Source organism: Numenius arquata, chromosome 10, assembly GCF_964106895.1.
Source record: "Numenius arquata chromosome 10, bNumArq3.hap1.1, whole genome shotgun sequence".
Lineage (NCBI taxonomy): Eukaryota > Metazoa > Chordata > Aves > Charadriiformes > Scolopacidae > Numenius > Numenius arquata.
In genome coordinates this window covers 16,102,052-16,117,794 of record NC_133585.1, presented here as the reverse complement: position 1 = coordinate 16,117,794, position 15,743 = coordinate 16,102,052, and the positions used below count along the sequence as shown (strand labels likewise).

Sequence of the window (15,743 nt, the reverse complement as noted above, 5' to 3'; positions counted from 1 at the left end):
ATAGTTATTACAGTGTTAATGTTTGTTGACAGGAGAAGACAGACATTGTCTTGCATTTTTATCTTGGATGCTAGGTGAATTTTCATATGAGTAAGAATTGTTCCTTTTTCATTCACAGTAAGTTTAGTGCAGCACAAGGTATATTATACATACAATTTACAAGGAAACGAGGCTGATTACTAGAAATAACATCCAGAGTTTAAGTAGTCTATACAGTAAGGCAGGCAGCATTTGGTAAAGCAAGGTAGAAGCCTAAGTTGTCATTCCCTTGTATGTTTTGAAAACAGATTGACTTCTTTGTCATTATCAATGAATACTTGTTATCTTACACCAGTAAGAGTTCTGCAGCTGGTGACTCCTTCAGTCAAAATCTTCTTACAGTGTGTTCATTTTCCTGAAGGGAACACTTGTCCCTTAACTTGAACAGTAATTTTATTGCTCATTCCCAAGGGGAATGGGAACAAGTATGACACAAGTATGCTCTATCTTATTTTGCACTGATTTATCATAATACAATATAATTTTCAAATGCAGATTCAGTCAGGGAAGGCTGTAATGGTTTGAGTTACATTTGGAGGTTATAAAGCCCTACTTAGTTGAATTTTTTCCAGAGGTCTTGTCTGTATTCCGTGTAGTTATAACAGTGGGTGCACAATATATTGCAGTATGGTGGGGGTTTTTGTTTTCAAGATGTTTCCTCATTCAGAAAACTTGAAGTAGATGAGGTGTCTTAATATTGTTACAAAAGAACTTGCTTTTGTTGATACATTTCTTTAAAGATAAAAATCTAAGTTTACGTGTTACTACAATTAGAAGGACCTCCTCAGAACTTGCAAATGCAGAATGAGTGCTAAAAATTTGGGGTAAGTTGTCCTTCATTTATTGTTTATAGCATAGGTTGAATCAGCTAATGGGTAAAACTATTTCTTAATTTTAAATCACCAAGATGCTACTGGTGAAGTAAAGGGGAGAAAGGAGGAGATGAAGAGTACCAGTCCTTTGTATTTGTACTTCAGGCTTCTTATTTTAGTCATTCACTTCTATAAAGGATTTAAGTAACTTTTATAAATATCAGAGTCAATTCAGTAGGTACGTTTATCATATGTATCACTTCTAGAATTAAAAACTGCCTTGAACATATAGCGTATTTTTTTTTGTTTTTTGTTCCAGAAACTTGCACAGATGGTGAGCAAATATGTACAGTTCTGAATTAATGCTTTTTTTTATTCTCTGTAGCATGCATTTTGAATTGCAGGGAGGGAATTTTTTTTTAATCCCAGGCACAACCCTTATACTTACGGCCTATAAAATCATTATGCATAAACAAACTTTCTTTTAATTTATCATTAAAATGCCATTTATTCAAAAATACTGTCCTTGCTGCTGATACAGGGAATGTCTGATTGAGTTTTTCACTAGTAAATTACCAGAGATAGCTAATGCATTAATTAAGCTTATTAATTTGGTTCATTAGGCAGCTTTTGATGTATACTCATTGCCAGTGTTTCGTTCTTATGTCTTTACTTTCTGGACTTTAAAGCATTAAGGGTTTGATTGTGTTATCTGTTGGATCTATTGTTCTGTTGGTGTTATCAATGCATCTGTTGTTCTTCCTTAAAAGGATCTTTGCAAGAAATTCCTAGGAGAGTAGAAAATGCATAACACTATGTTGCCTTCACTTATTTGTCTGAGTTGTAGTGCACTGGAAATTGCTAGGACAATTTCTAATTTAAAAAAGAAAGACTGTGCTGCAAAAGAGTATGCTTGTAAGCAGGTTTGGTTTTTTTTTTAATCATGCAATTAAAGTAAAGCTGGTAAACATTTCTCTGTAGTTTGCAGAATTGTGGTACTGAAATAAATTTGTTAATACTTAGGATATAAAAGGTTGACCAATCTTCCTCACATACTTGAGAAATTTTGTTGCAGGACAAAAAAATTGTTAGATGAGAGAGCAAAAGCATATCTTCTGAAAAACACTAGTAGACAAACATGTTGAGAGGGAGTTTTCATGTATGTATCATGAGTCATTTTTGTAACCTTAAGTGCTTTCCACCCCTATATTCCTGAAGCTTTTACACATCAATAATTCCGTTTATTTGAAATAGTCCTTCCTGTACTGTTGCTTTAGCAGCAGCAACGACAAAGTGGACAGTTGTTCAGAGGAGCTGGTTGTCATTGTATTTCTGTGGTCCAGCATGGTTTGTGTTGTAACACCTCAGTCCCACCTGAAAACCTGCTGACATAATACCTCCATTACATTTAGTGTCATGTAAATATACAATCTCAGTTCCCAAAGAATTTGTGGTCAAAACAGGCAACACTGGGTTGAAGTGATTGTTTTCCTCTTCTAGAGTATGAGTACTAAAGCACAGATTGCAACTTGACTGCTGTCATGAACTGAGTACAGAAACTCCCAATTCAATGTCAATGTTTACAGGTGTTTGGTTATGGTTTGCCTTTTTTTTTTTTTTTTTGATACAAATGAATGACTATTAGAAGACTTTTGAAACAAACTTACAAAAGATAAGTATTTGGGACCAAACTGTCTGTCTCTGTTACTAATGAGTCTTTATTCTGATATATAACACCTCCATAAGACTGAAATGGAAAAGATGATTGCCTAAAGTACTTATGGTACTGCTTTATTTCTTTATAGTTTCCATTTTATTTATAGAGTTGTAATTTTTTTGGTTGGACATTTCAGATATCTATGACTGAGGAGTGGCCATTATGGTAAAGAGGAGGTTGAGGACATGGATTATGACGGTCAGAAAACCCAGGAAGGTGGGGTTATGTTCCTCCTTTTGCTCCCAAAATGCTGCTTAATTTTGGCAGAATGTTTCTTGATGTCTTGTTTGCTCACATGCACCACTACCCCTGGTTTTTATCTCTTCTGGACTTTTAGTAATACTGGGAGATATCTCAGTTCAGTCTTAGAATGAACCTTGATCACTGTTTGTGGACCTTTATGCGCTGGCATACTATGAACTGTAGTTTACCCAGTTCTCTGTGTAAAGTCTGGCCTTGTCTGAAAAGGGAAATAAAGGAAAGAAAAATAAAGGAAGAACATATACACCTGAAAAATCTTAATGCTTTGAAGCTTCAGCTGTTAGTAGAGATACTATTTTTCTTCTCTAATGCTGCAGTTAATCCATAGGAAAGAAGATTCTACAAGTTTTGTTTCTGAATCCTTTATTAGTGTGTCTTCGAGCTTTTAGCTACATCAGAAAGATTATATGAGAGTCTGTTTTTGAACGAGTGATGGCTCTCCAGTATGAAGGACTAAACAAAGATCAACAATGTGAAGGAACTAGAGATGTGGTGTTGAAAGATGACTTGCAGAGGAGATTGAAACCCAAAGTCTGGAATCGTAACAAGAACCTATCTCTGACTAAACCAACAAAAAAGTAATTCAGCTTGCAAGATGGCACTGAGTCCAATCAATCACAACACTAAAGGGGAAGACTTTAAGAAGAGTGCAACTCAGATTTCCAAAAGTAAAAATCGAACACAACAGCAAAAGTGAAATACCTCTGTGCTTTAAATGGAACAACTTAGAAACTGTCTTTATTATACTGCTTAGAAGTGATTTAGGCAGGACTAGGAGAAACTTCCCTAATCAAATATTCTAGTCCTGTTATGAAAGAATAAACATCTGGAAAATATCTTCTAACATTTTAGTGGATAATCAATTAAGTAGATGAATGTTTCACTAAATTTCTTTTACCTTTTGGAATTCTTGTCTTGATGCTTTTTGAAGATTTTTTTTTTTTTTTAAATTTTCTCATCTTGTTAATGAGGTTTCTTTGGTTGGCTTGTTGCTTAAGGCTAATAATCTTGATTATAAGAGCAAACATTGCGTTGTCATCTGAACACAGAAATTTACCATGTTGTAGCTGATAATTTATATAAAATAAAAGATGGTGTCTCTATTTTGTAGGTGAACTTTTCTCTTGGTTTCCTGATTACTCTTTTACTATTTCTCCATAGTTCTCTTACTTCTTTTAAGCTGACCAAAGAACATCAATGAGTTGTGTGAGGTTGTCTGATTGTATTCCTGCTCTTGGTATGAACTAGGCCTTAGGAAAATGTCTCTGGTACAAACAGAATCTGCTGACTACCTTTCTCTGGTGTTGTCTGTCACTATGCTAAAGCTTTGCTGATGTCCTTTTGGTATTCCTAGTTTTATCTGACAAAAAAAACTGTGAACCCACTCCTGGTTTATTTGGCTTGCTGTCTGGAGAAAGTCGTGGACACACAGAGCAGCTGAGAGGCACTTGGTTTTTTTTCTAGTCTGGATTTCAAAGTAGAGGTATCAAAAGCTCAACTGAAAACCTTGCATTTCTTTTACTATCTCTTTTTTGTTTGACCTCAAAGAAAGATTTGCTGCTGAAAAATACGGTGTTTATTCAGGCTCTGCACTGTGGTTTTGGGAGGATGTTAGTTTTCATACCAACACACAAAACAGATTGAACCTCGGTATGGATAGATACTGATAAATACTTCTAGGTCCAGGACTAATCTAGAGTTTAGTCCTTTGAACCTTGGAAAGGTGACCGTTTTGGCTCCTTCTGTGTTGAAGGCAGCTAATTGCATTATCTTGGTAGAAAATGGGAAAGCCCTGAGCTTTTAGCACTTCTAGTGATTCCCTCTAGCAATGCTTCAGGTTTGGGCTGTTCAGCTGAAGCGAGGCATCAGAAAAGCTTGTGTAATGGTCGTAGTTCTCTGCTTAGGTCCTACTCATGTCCTTCAAGTTCCAGCTGTGTGTGTTCAGACAGTCTCAGGAGGACTGAAGTTGTCTTGTTTCTCTGTGATTGGTTTTACAGCCATACCGTGTTAGCTAAGGCTATAGCCAGGTGATTCGGTGAAGTTCCCTGCCTCAGGAGAGGTAGATTTCTGTTTGTAGTTAACTCATGTTTTGGGGATGAGGAACAGTAGCAAATCACGGATTCTAACTAGGAGGTAACCTGTCCCTTTCAGCGCACACTTTAATTCAGCTTCCTGTACCGCTTTGTGTCTGCTGACAACCTGCTAGACAAACTTTTTCTTCATTAACAAGACATTGCACTGTCAAAATTTACTGAAAGCCATTAACATTTAACAATTAATAATTAGTATTTTAAATGTTCTTATCTTCATTCAGTTGTTTTTTAGTCAGATCTTCAAATATGAGATACATATATACAGTTTAAAAACAGTGTAATCTTTTTTTGAATTGAGACTTAGCAGTAATGATTCCTTATTAAATGACAGGTGTTTGGTCTTTTTAGTGTCACATTAAAAATGTGCATGTATGTACATATGAATTGCTTTTACCTAGCCATCTAAATAGCTAAATAGTTAAATTTTTTGTTTTTTGTTCACCTTACCTAAAAATCACGAAGGTCTGATTCAAATACAAGATTTCCTCTATTTTTAATTTGAATATGTAGGCTTTCTATAGTATATATGCTTGTTAACACTTGTTTTTAGAAATGAATATTTAGAATTTTAAATATAGGGAGAAAAGTTCCTTATGTTGTATTATGATGAAGAGAATTTGAAAGATTTTTTTTTTTTTCCAAGCCTGCAGGACCAGGAAACTTTTGTGTAATGGGTATATTTTAATTAGTTGTTGCTATGATATAATAGTTAATGCTTTCTTAAAATTGTAATGTCACTTTTATTTCTCATTTTAGATGAGTAATTCAGTGTATTTGTGGCATCTAAAACATCTTGAAAATAGTGCTATTTGTCTTGGGTTTCTTTGTAAGTCCAGTACAGTCAGGATTTAATTTGTGGTTTGCATGTTGCTCTACTTTGCTATTAAGATCTGAGTTTGGAAAAAGATTTGAAAAATAGGTATGTCAAATATTTTAAATACTGAAGTGATTCAAACAGCTCTTAAAACAATTTGGCACTCCTGTGGATTGTCTTTTTATCAGGGACAAATCTTTTTTGAAAACCTAATTTAAAAATCTAAATGGCATACAAGTGTGTTTTTTCTTGCAATTCAGTGGAGTTCATATTTTCTCCCTTCAGGTTTCTCTTTAAAATATGCATTTTAAATTGATGGATGGAAGACACGTGTGTTTTAAATGTTTCAAAGATGGTATTGGGGCCTCCAAGTAGGATGCATTTTTGTTCTGTCGTTTTCCCAGCAATCTTACTTTATTGGTGTGCTGGTTGCTTAGCAATCCAAGCTACAGACTGAAGCAGGCTGTTGCAGTAGGACTGGTATTTTTCTTCAGTTTTTCAACCCTTTTTCTCTGCATCTTTTCTGCAAAAGCTACTTTATTGTCAGTTAGGCATGCATTTCAGGGAATGCAGAATTAGGGTTTCAAAATTAACTGTAAACTGTATATGTTGATCATTTCTATGTTTATTCCCCCATAATGTATCTTGAGACTACTCTTTGCTTGAAATAAGTAATTGGTTTTATTTTAAGACCTCTCTGTGTTTATAGGATTTTTATGTTTTAAAGCTTGATATAAGGAAACTATCTTGAAAATTCATGTTTATTGAAGCATGTATTTGCTACATCTGGTCCTGTTCCCTCCTGCACATGGCATATATTTGACATGTCTTCCAGCACGTGTGTATCTCTGGTTTATTCAGAAGCCTGTTGAGACAGCAGGGTTGTCTTCTGTATTCTTCAATGTATGAAGTGCACTGAGCCATATTGGCATTTCAAGTATGGTCTCAGCTTGAGCGTGTCTGTCATTGTGTGTATCAAGAGCAAGGATATAGGCTCCTCTATATACTTTTATAAACTTTGAGCACATGATCCCAAGGCTGCAGATTTTATTTTTTTACTCAGCAATGAGAGTAGTGGTTTTGGAAGGCTTGTCTCTGTATTTCAGAGGAGTGGTAGCTGAGTGCTGTTATGTAGGGTCTTTCAGTGGCTTGCAAGAAATAAGTGTTGGTCCATTCCTGCTGGACAGACCCAAAACCATCATGCCACAAAAAAAAAGAAAAGGAGATTTCCAGGCAGTTCTGAAACAACAGAGACTTATACCATGCAGATAACTAACTACCTAGCCTCTTTTTTTCATACACTTCAACTTCACAGGTTATAACTGAGGACTGCTTCTGGGATAATGTGCCTATTCCATTTTCCTTTGAATAAACAGAGAATTTAAGTCTTCAGAATAACGAGTATGATGTTTCATGGTAGTAGGGTGTGTCTAGGGGGATTTAATCTTTGAGGAGTTGTCCTTTTGACTTCCACGGCTCACCTGAAAAGATGCCCCTTCTGTCTCAAAAAGCGAATCAGTAGCAGGACTTTGTCTTTCGATTTCCAGCTGGACAGGGTGCTGGGCCATCTTGTCTAGACTGTGCTTTTTGCCAAGAAAGGTCAGACCAGATGATCTTTGAGGACCCTTCCAACCTGGTATTCTGTAATTCATTTAAGAGAAAATTAATTTTTATGCTATTAAGCTTTTATTACTACTTGCAAGCTCCACAAATAATCAAAACAGATGTGCGGATTTAGACATTTGTCCAAACAATTTCATGTTTTTTCTTTAAGTGCTGAAATGGCATAAAATAACCAACACTATTAATTTGTCCCATCTTCTAAGGAGTTTTCAGTGTTCTTTCCTGTAAAACATATATCTGATTGTACAGCTTTTTTCCTAGTGCTCGAGAGTTAGATGCAGAGCTCTTGCATTTTTGAGACAAGCTATTATGTTCCTTGTAAAAGTCTGATTAATATACGTATACCGGTTTTATCAAGAACATTTTCAGATCTTCTAAAGACTTACTGTGGCATTGTGGGTGTCCACTCACCCCTGCTGAAAAATACACTGTATATTTAGTATTTCTTTATTTGTTGAAATTAAATACTTTGTTATCTACAATTATAAGTGAAATTTTTGTAGTTAGGAATTAATATGTCTCAGATTTGCAATAGAAATGCTGCCTGTTTTTTAAGAATACATGGAGAAAATAAACTCAATCTTTTAATCCTAAAGCTTAAATTAAGTTAATTCTTAGTTTAAAACCAATCTATTGCCATTATTCCAGCTTTTTAGGCTGTATGGACTGATGCCAATATATTTTAAAATTCTTTTTCTCCTGTACTGCTTTGCTTGAAGAGTTTGTAAAATGCAAATATGTAGCATTTCAATATATAAAGGAAAGGGTATGATGATTCTTTTGTGAGTTCCTTTTAATGTTGAGTGACTATGAAATGCTAATGTGAAGGATTGGGGAAATTGGTAGCATAGAACAACATCACAAGCTCTTTATTAAACACAAAACCGTACTGCTGTCTTTGGTTGCTATTTCACCACTTTTCCATGCGGAAATGGGTAGTACTTGTATAACACAGTAATAATTTTACTGGCTTAAGCTGTTTTGCTTTTATAGTAAATTGTGCTTTGATTGCATTTGATTAGTTAAAGATATATTTAGAAAGACTTGGCTGGTGGATAAGCCATTTCCATCGAAGAAACAATCTGTAAAAACCTGAGAAGGCAAGGATATTGGGAACAGGATGGGAAGATTAAGTTTTGTAAAAATATTCTTACTGGCTCCATTCCCTGTGTACCTACAACTAGCTTAAATTTATACCAGTTAGGTATTTGGCAATCACATCCATCTCAATAAGTAGATAGAGAAGTTTTTTGGAGCCTTAGTGTACTTTGCTTTAATTTTCAACTACATACAATGCTAAAAAATCCTGGAACTAAGCAAGCTGTCCGAATTGTGTGGGCTTCTGACTTCCAGAAACCTTCCTGCCAGTTTGAAACTGGCATCGCTGCCTGTGGTGGTTCACTTTGGGATACCCAGACTCGCTGCCTCCATCTGCCTCTGCAGGCGGGAAGGGGAGGCTCTCGCTGCTCTCTTGGCTCTTCTTTTTTTTTTTTTTTTTCTTCTGAAGGTAGATTTTTCTCTCTCTCAAAATCAGGAAACACCCAGCACCCTCTTTACTGGGCCAAGAATGAGCCATTTTTAAACATCCCGTAAACTGTATATGCCCCAGAATTAAAGTTAGCAGGTTGCAGTTAACACTGGAGAATATGGGGAGGGAAGAACTAACTTAGACTTGCATTTTAATTAGCTAATTTGAAAATCTTGTCCTGACGCCTTGTAATGTACTTTCTGATTCTCTTAGTTACTGTGTGTAGGTTGGAGGCATCAAATGGGAAAACTTCCTTTCCTGTTCTTTCCATCCATCTTGATGATGGTACCATGGATTTTAAAAACAAAATCCAAACACCTCCAAACCCACAAAACTTGTAAAAGATTTTACTTACTGCATTTGAAACATGTTTTTTTTATACTTGGATATTTTCAGATAAACTTCTGCTAAATGGCATACAGTGTTTACGTTCTTGTGTTTACCTGATGCTACATCACAAGGTTGGAAAATTGACAAGTGATTTTTGATGCTTTGATTACATGATAAGAGTTTTAGGTATATCCTTTAAGTTGTGTAACTAAGACTTTTGAATTCCACATAATTTTTAGCACCTTAGTTTTGAGTTCTCAACTCTTACAAATGGTCTATAAAGTATATATGCGTTATAATTGCACATGATGTAATAGTCTGTCTCTTAATTTAAAAATGTTATGAATGAAACTCAATGGGATGTGACCTGGCACTTGCCTTGAAGTTAGTAGCCAAATTTGTGTTGATGAAAGACTATTCAGTGTGGTACAAAAGTAGAAGTGTTTTCTTTGCCTTATTAAAAAATATTAAGAAAAACTGTTTTTTTTCCCCTAGAAATAAATATTTTGCTAACAATCTTCAGGTGATAAAGGGGAAACTGTACACTCCTCCCTAGGGCAGAAAACAACTTGTATTCTGTTAAAGACAAATCAGGCGTATGGATCATTTTAGTGCACTGGATTGGAAACTTAGTAAATAAATGCTATACAGCACTCTATTTCATTGTTACTAGAGATTACTTTGCCTTAAAATGACGCAAGTTTTTAGTGATTCTTGTAGCCGTCTTGCCTAGAGCTCTTGCCAGGGCAAACCTAACCTCAAGTTAGCCTTTGGGTTAATGCTGCAGTTGTCTTCAACACTAACCAACCCATGGGCAACGCGTACACTGCTACAGCATGGGGGAGTTACAAACAGCATCTACCTGCTCAGGTGGTTTCAAGAAAGTGGATGGTGCATGGACTATGCTTTTTAGCATTATATGTCAAACTTACTGGAAGTCAACATTGCTTTCGTGACAGTTTAAAGGGTTTAGGAATTTGTTTGGGCAGGCATATTTATTTGGAGCAGAAGTGACTGGAAAACACTGTATTACAGCGCTGCATGTAGAGAATTTCACCATGATTGTTGTGTTTTGGCTTTGAAACAGCAGTATTTTGTTGCGATTTTTTGGCTGACTTCATTGGAAATTAATTTGTTGCCTTGCTTTACTTGGAAAAGCATACTAAAAGCTTATGCTGCTTCCTGTTGGAAAATAGTAGTGAGTTACAAAATTAGCACATTAATGCCAATTATAAATATAATATCATCCCAGTGGGAATTTCTCCTTTTTATGCAAGTGAGTGCATGTGTGGTGAGAAGAATTCAGCCTCTCTGGGAACACAAACTTCTATATAGCTGACAAGGCAAGGAAGCAAAATTTGGCTAAAAAATCTCTAAATCAACATTTATTCTTATGGAGGCAAATATTGTAGAGTTTCTTGCTGCACAAAGTTTTATCAGTGAAGCAAGAAAGATTAAATTTTTTCAGCCTTTGCACTCCTTAGGGTGTCTAACTTTGGCTCTACGTTTTATTTTGTTGGCGTAGGTTGCTGGATTGCTTCCTTTCTTCCTTCTCTCCCTTTTTTACTCCCTTTCATAAGTTGTGCTGCTTGGGATACTGCTCTTGCCTGTGCGGTACGTCAGTGTGCAGAGAAGGAGGAAGCCTGCGCTCTTCAGAGGCTTTACTGTTGCCTGAGGAAAAATTCATAATGCATTTTCCTGATTTAGTAAAAAAGAGAATGGGCAAAGGATTGGGCTCTGCGTTTCGTCTGTCTTGTTTCTGCCTTTCAAAAATGAACTTGGAAAAGCCAATAGATAGTTAATAGTCTTGGCATTGAAACCTGAATGTGGTGGAAGCTGGCAGAAGTAATTCCCAAGTAAGGTTGTGTGTGTATCCTACTAGAGGAGGAATATGGTGCCCTGGGCAATGGCAGACTGGCTCTGTGCCACGCTCCATTCTCCACTTTTCTTGGAACTGCTCCTTTGAAGATCTAATTATACGGTGCCAGGAGACTCTGCAGATAACTCAGCAATTACTCCCACTGTCGTTGCACCGGATTTCGGTTTATTTGGGGTGCAAAACTTGCACACAAACACTAGATTGTATCACAGTTATCCACAAGTTTTGGCTAGTGTCCAGAAGATACAGTATGTTTTAGTGTGGTGGTTTTGAAACTGCTAACTTAAACTTATCTGTGTTTTTCAAAAACATTTATTCACTTGATTCCCCTTGCCTCTTTTTTTTTTTTTTTTTTTTTAATTTGGTGCTGTGTGAGGTCTGGTGTTCTACCTTTTACACCCTGTTGGAGACTACCCAAGTGAAATGTCTTTCCAGATAGTAAAATAAAATTATTTGACCAGTCCAGAATAATTGAGTGGAATTTGCAGGAGGAGGAGCCAGGAGGAAGGTGACTTTAGAGAATGATTTTTGACTGTACTGTCATTGAAAGTTGTCTTTAAATTTTGTCATTTGATCAATTGCAGAAATAAATTTATCTTTAGAAGTGTTCAAAGTAGCTGCAAGTACAAGATACTGCTGCTAAGATGATTTGAGATATGATATGCTTTCCTGCCAGTGCTTTAAAGCATTGCTATGTTTTACTGTTAACACTGTTTTGATTAAGGAAATGATTATTCTGCAACTTTATTAAGTATTTTAAAATCAATTTATAGATATTAAGTTATTTAAAAGCACTTTTTAATGAAAGATGTCAACTTAATTTTTGGTTTTGAGGTTTTTCTGCTATTTTCTACCTGCTTTGTTAGAATAGCAGGTGATAGCTATAATAACAAACAACTGAAGTGAGAGGATAATTTTATATACAAGCTATTCCTATAGGGCTGATTCTGATACCACTGCAAAGACTAGCAGTAGCTTTCTCATAGTCTCAGTGAGTTAAATGGGCAAAGGGAACAAGTAAAAGAGTAGTTGTGTTGATTAACAAGGTGATGCAGAGATGGAGAATGACTCTCATCAGCAAGGGTAATTGGAATGTTGGAGGAGTGGCAGCAGGCAAATGGCACTGAGTTTCGAGATGGTGAATCCAGAGGGAATCCTCTGCCCTTGGGAAATAAGAAACAGTATTTAATGCAGACAACTGCACCCCACACACTCTACGTTGACCAAGTGATTAAGACCAGGCAAGAAAGAAAATGAATAGTAAGATGAGATGTGAGATAAGGGGCAGAAAGACCAGTTGGCTGTGAATATAATATTGGTGACAACGAGCGTGCACGATGACAGGGATGCTGCGGTGTCAGTATTGGGTAGAGGCGGATGAGGAGTCGGGGGAGCAGTGAGCAACAGCTGTGGTTAGTCAGAACAGTGAGTGGAGCTTGTGAGGAGGGGAGCAGTGAAATAAATGGATAGACTGAGTGTAGCTTGACAGGAGAAGAAACTACTTTCTTCCTTTTTATTTGGACAGATTTTAAGTGGAGATGCAATAATGGGCTGTCATAGAAGAAAATAACTGCAGCAAGTTATCTTCTTAATCTGATGCTTCAAAGGGGGAAGCAAAAAGGAAAGGAGTGTGTAGGAACAGAATAGGAGGAATATGGGTTAAAAAAAGAGTATCTCTGTGGGGGGGAACTGGGATGATGAATTTTGGTACAGGAGTGAAAAGAGGTTTGGAGCAAATTTAAGTTATGTACACAGAAGGGAGAAGGACAAAATGAGAAGGAGCACTATGTAGTACACGTCTGGAAAGTGTGAGACAAAGTCTAGACGAGGAAGTATGTTGCAGGCCTAAAATTAACCTAAGTTAAAAAGACAGGAATTTTTCTGTGACAGTGATATAAGCTCTCAGAAGCAGATAGAGGAAGAAACTCCATTGTCAGAAGTCGCCTTGGGTGTGGTCGAGTTGAAATTCAGAAAGGTAGCCAAGCATCTTCTTTTATCCAGTTTGTGTGACAAGCAGTGACTTCTTTTTATAATGCCAGCTTGTTTTTCTTATGAATTGTATCATAATTTGGAAAAGAAAATAGTTGATTATGTTGATTTTTTTTCAGTTATTTTAAATAAATTCTGTAATTTTGAAATGTAATGCTTTTAGAAGAGTTTGTGTTTGCTAATGCTTTTGGATAACTTTTTGGCTCCGAGTTCCCTCTTCTCTTTTTACAAGGTGAGACAAAAGGTTTGGCATATTTAGCTTAGCAAGTGAGCTGAGGGGTTGTATGGTTGTTCTCTAAGAATGTGTCGGGGAGAACGGTATAACCTAGGACGGGACAGGGATGGCACAAGATCAAATAGTCGCAAGCTGGCTCCAAATGAATTTAGCTGGAAATAAAGTGTGTACCTTTTTTTCCCCTCCAAAGAAATGGGATACCAGCAACGCAGAAATGGCAAGAAACTGAGCTGCTTCTGTTAGGTGCCGTGTGTTGGGCTTGCTTGTAGTAGCAGGGTCTGCAGGCTCAGGATGTCCTTTCTAGTTCTGTTCCACATGGCAATTTTTTTCTTGAAACAGTGTTTCTTTGCTTGGTTTGTATTAAATGACAAGTATTTGAACTGAGATGAGAAATATTCTTAAAACTTTTATTTACTGATATGTAAATAACTGTATGTATTACTTGAACGATACTAATAAGTACTTAGTGTTATACTTCTCATTCATGAGGTAAGATACCCAATGTTAACGGTAATGTTTTAGGAAATGTAACCCTATTCTCTTCAGCACAAGTGCACTGCCAAGAAAAATATCTTCTGTGGTGCAGGAACTGATTATATAATTTCAATACCATAACAGTAGAATGGTAATATTAAGCTCTTGCATTAAATTTTAAAACACATGCTTTCAAAAGTGCATGTAGATCCACACATACTGTGTATATGTAATAACGTATTTCCTTTCCTGTTCTTAAATTTCCCCAGGTATATGTGGAATTTGATGACCTTGAATGGGAAAAGCGAGAATGGGTTAAAGTTTATGAAGATTTTGCAACCTTCTTGGTGGAGTACCAGCTGGTCTGGGCAAAAAGAAAGGACCCAAGCCAGACTCAGGGATCAAAGATCAAACAAATTCAATGGCCTGCATTGGTAAGATACTTGAGTAATTGCATTTACTAAACTATTTTAATCTCTTTAATTTTGTCCTTTTTAGGAAACTATCTAGGTTACTTACATGGTGGTGGAAAGTGGTGAGCATGGAGGGTGATGAGGGTAAGAAAGTATCAGAAAATACTAATGAAGCATGTTTGTGTTGAAAGGGTGGGAGTGATAATAGTTACTCATCTTCCTTTTAGAATCAACTTATAGCATTGCAAAATTAGTCTCTGAGTGACATAATGGAACTAATGGCGCTTTACATAGTCAAAGCATATTACAAATATAAACTTACCAGCAACACATTTTACTGTTCTGTGGAGGATTGAAACTAAGGTGAAAAATAAGCCCTTAGGCTTGTGATTACGCTCTACTCCCACAAAGAAGGTATCTAGAATTCAGGTCAGAGCTCAGAAAGATGGAAAAAGTGAGCAAAGATCAATAAAGTAAGTGATAATTGCTTGCCTGGTTTATGAGATGATACTTGTGACTCTCATTCGTTCTGCATTGATGTCCAAACATTAAAGCTGGTGAGAGAACTGCTAGGAGGTTGTGTCTGTTTTTGATATGCCTTTAGATAGACCTGATGAGATAATCTAATAAGCAGTAAATGTGTATTCCTTTTTTCTCCAAAGAAAGTGATAATGCTGTCAAAGCCTTCAGAAGAGCCAAATAGATACGAGATTTGAGGAACGTACTATATTGGATATATTGGATGTTTTAGCTTTGTAGAGAGTTGGGGAAGATTTCTTACAGACTGGCAGGTGAAAGGGAGTTCCAACAGGTTTGTCAAAATGGTGAAGAAGGGGAGTCTTAGATATATTTGATAGTAAGCTTAGTATCTGTAACTTCAGCCTTGGGTTTTTAGCAACTTGTAGTCGTAATGAATTTAGATTATTCTCTTCCCCGCCCCCCCCCCCCCTTTCCTCCTCAGACTTAAACGATATCTGCTTCATTTAAATATTCCCTTTGTATTCTCATTTCTGAGCACTTGATGGACTTTCTGAAATGCTGTCGCATGATTACTTTTCTGGAGTTGTGGCTGGAACAGTCATGCTGATGGTCATGAAGCAGGCTGTTCAAGAAAGCTTAGTGGTGGAAGAGTTGCATAGATGGTTTAGGATGGACTTACCTCCTCTTCAGGTAACTATCTTACTTGACTCACCTTGTATGTTTGTGCTAACGTGCAAGCTGACTTTCTGGATGTACAAGCTTTTTCATATATTTGCTTGTACAGGCAAATTTTCTGTTTCATGTTAGTATATCCTTCAGCAAGAATTTTTAGTTTTAGGGAGTCATGTCATTGGCTCTTTGAAGCCACCCATCTCTCCTTGATTGAGATGGGTATTTTAAAATCTGTTAGCAACTCCAAACTTATTATCTAAGTACTCTGCTGTTTTACATGCTTTTTAATCTCATCCTCTACGATAGAGATCCTTCTTGGGTTTAGAAGGGTGTATTTCTAGAAAGTATTTTAGTCTGGCTGCTGATCCTGTCCCCAGGTTAAAA

At 36.5% G+C, this 15,743-nt stretch overlaps 1 protein-coding gene across 3 annotated transcripts in view; it reads left to right on the top strand.

Annotated features, from left to right (window-relative positions):
* JMJD1C (jumonji domain containing 1C) overlaps positions 1-15,743 on the top strand; it is a 166,657-nt gene that overhangs the window by 39,855 nt on the left and 111,059 nt on the right. For all 3 annotated transcript variants that reach the window (XM_074154804.1, XM_074154803.1, XM_074154805.1), the window contains exon 2: positions 14,064-14,228. In XM_074154804.1, the coding sequence (XP_074010905.1) occupies positions 14,064-14,228 (165 nt within the window). The remainder of the gene's footprint in view (positions 1-14,063; positions 14,229-15,743) is intronic.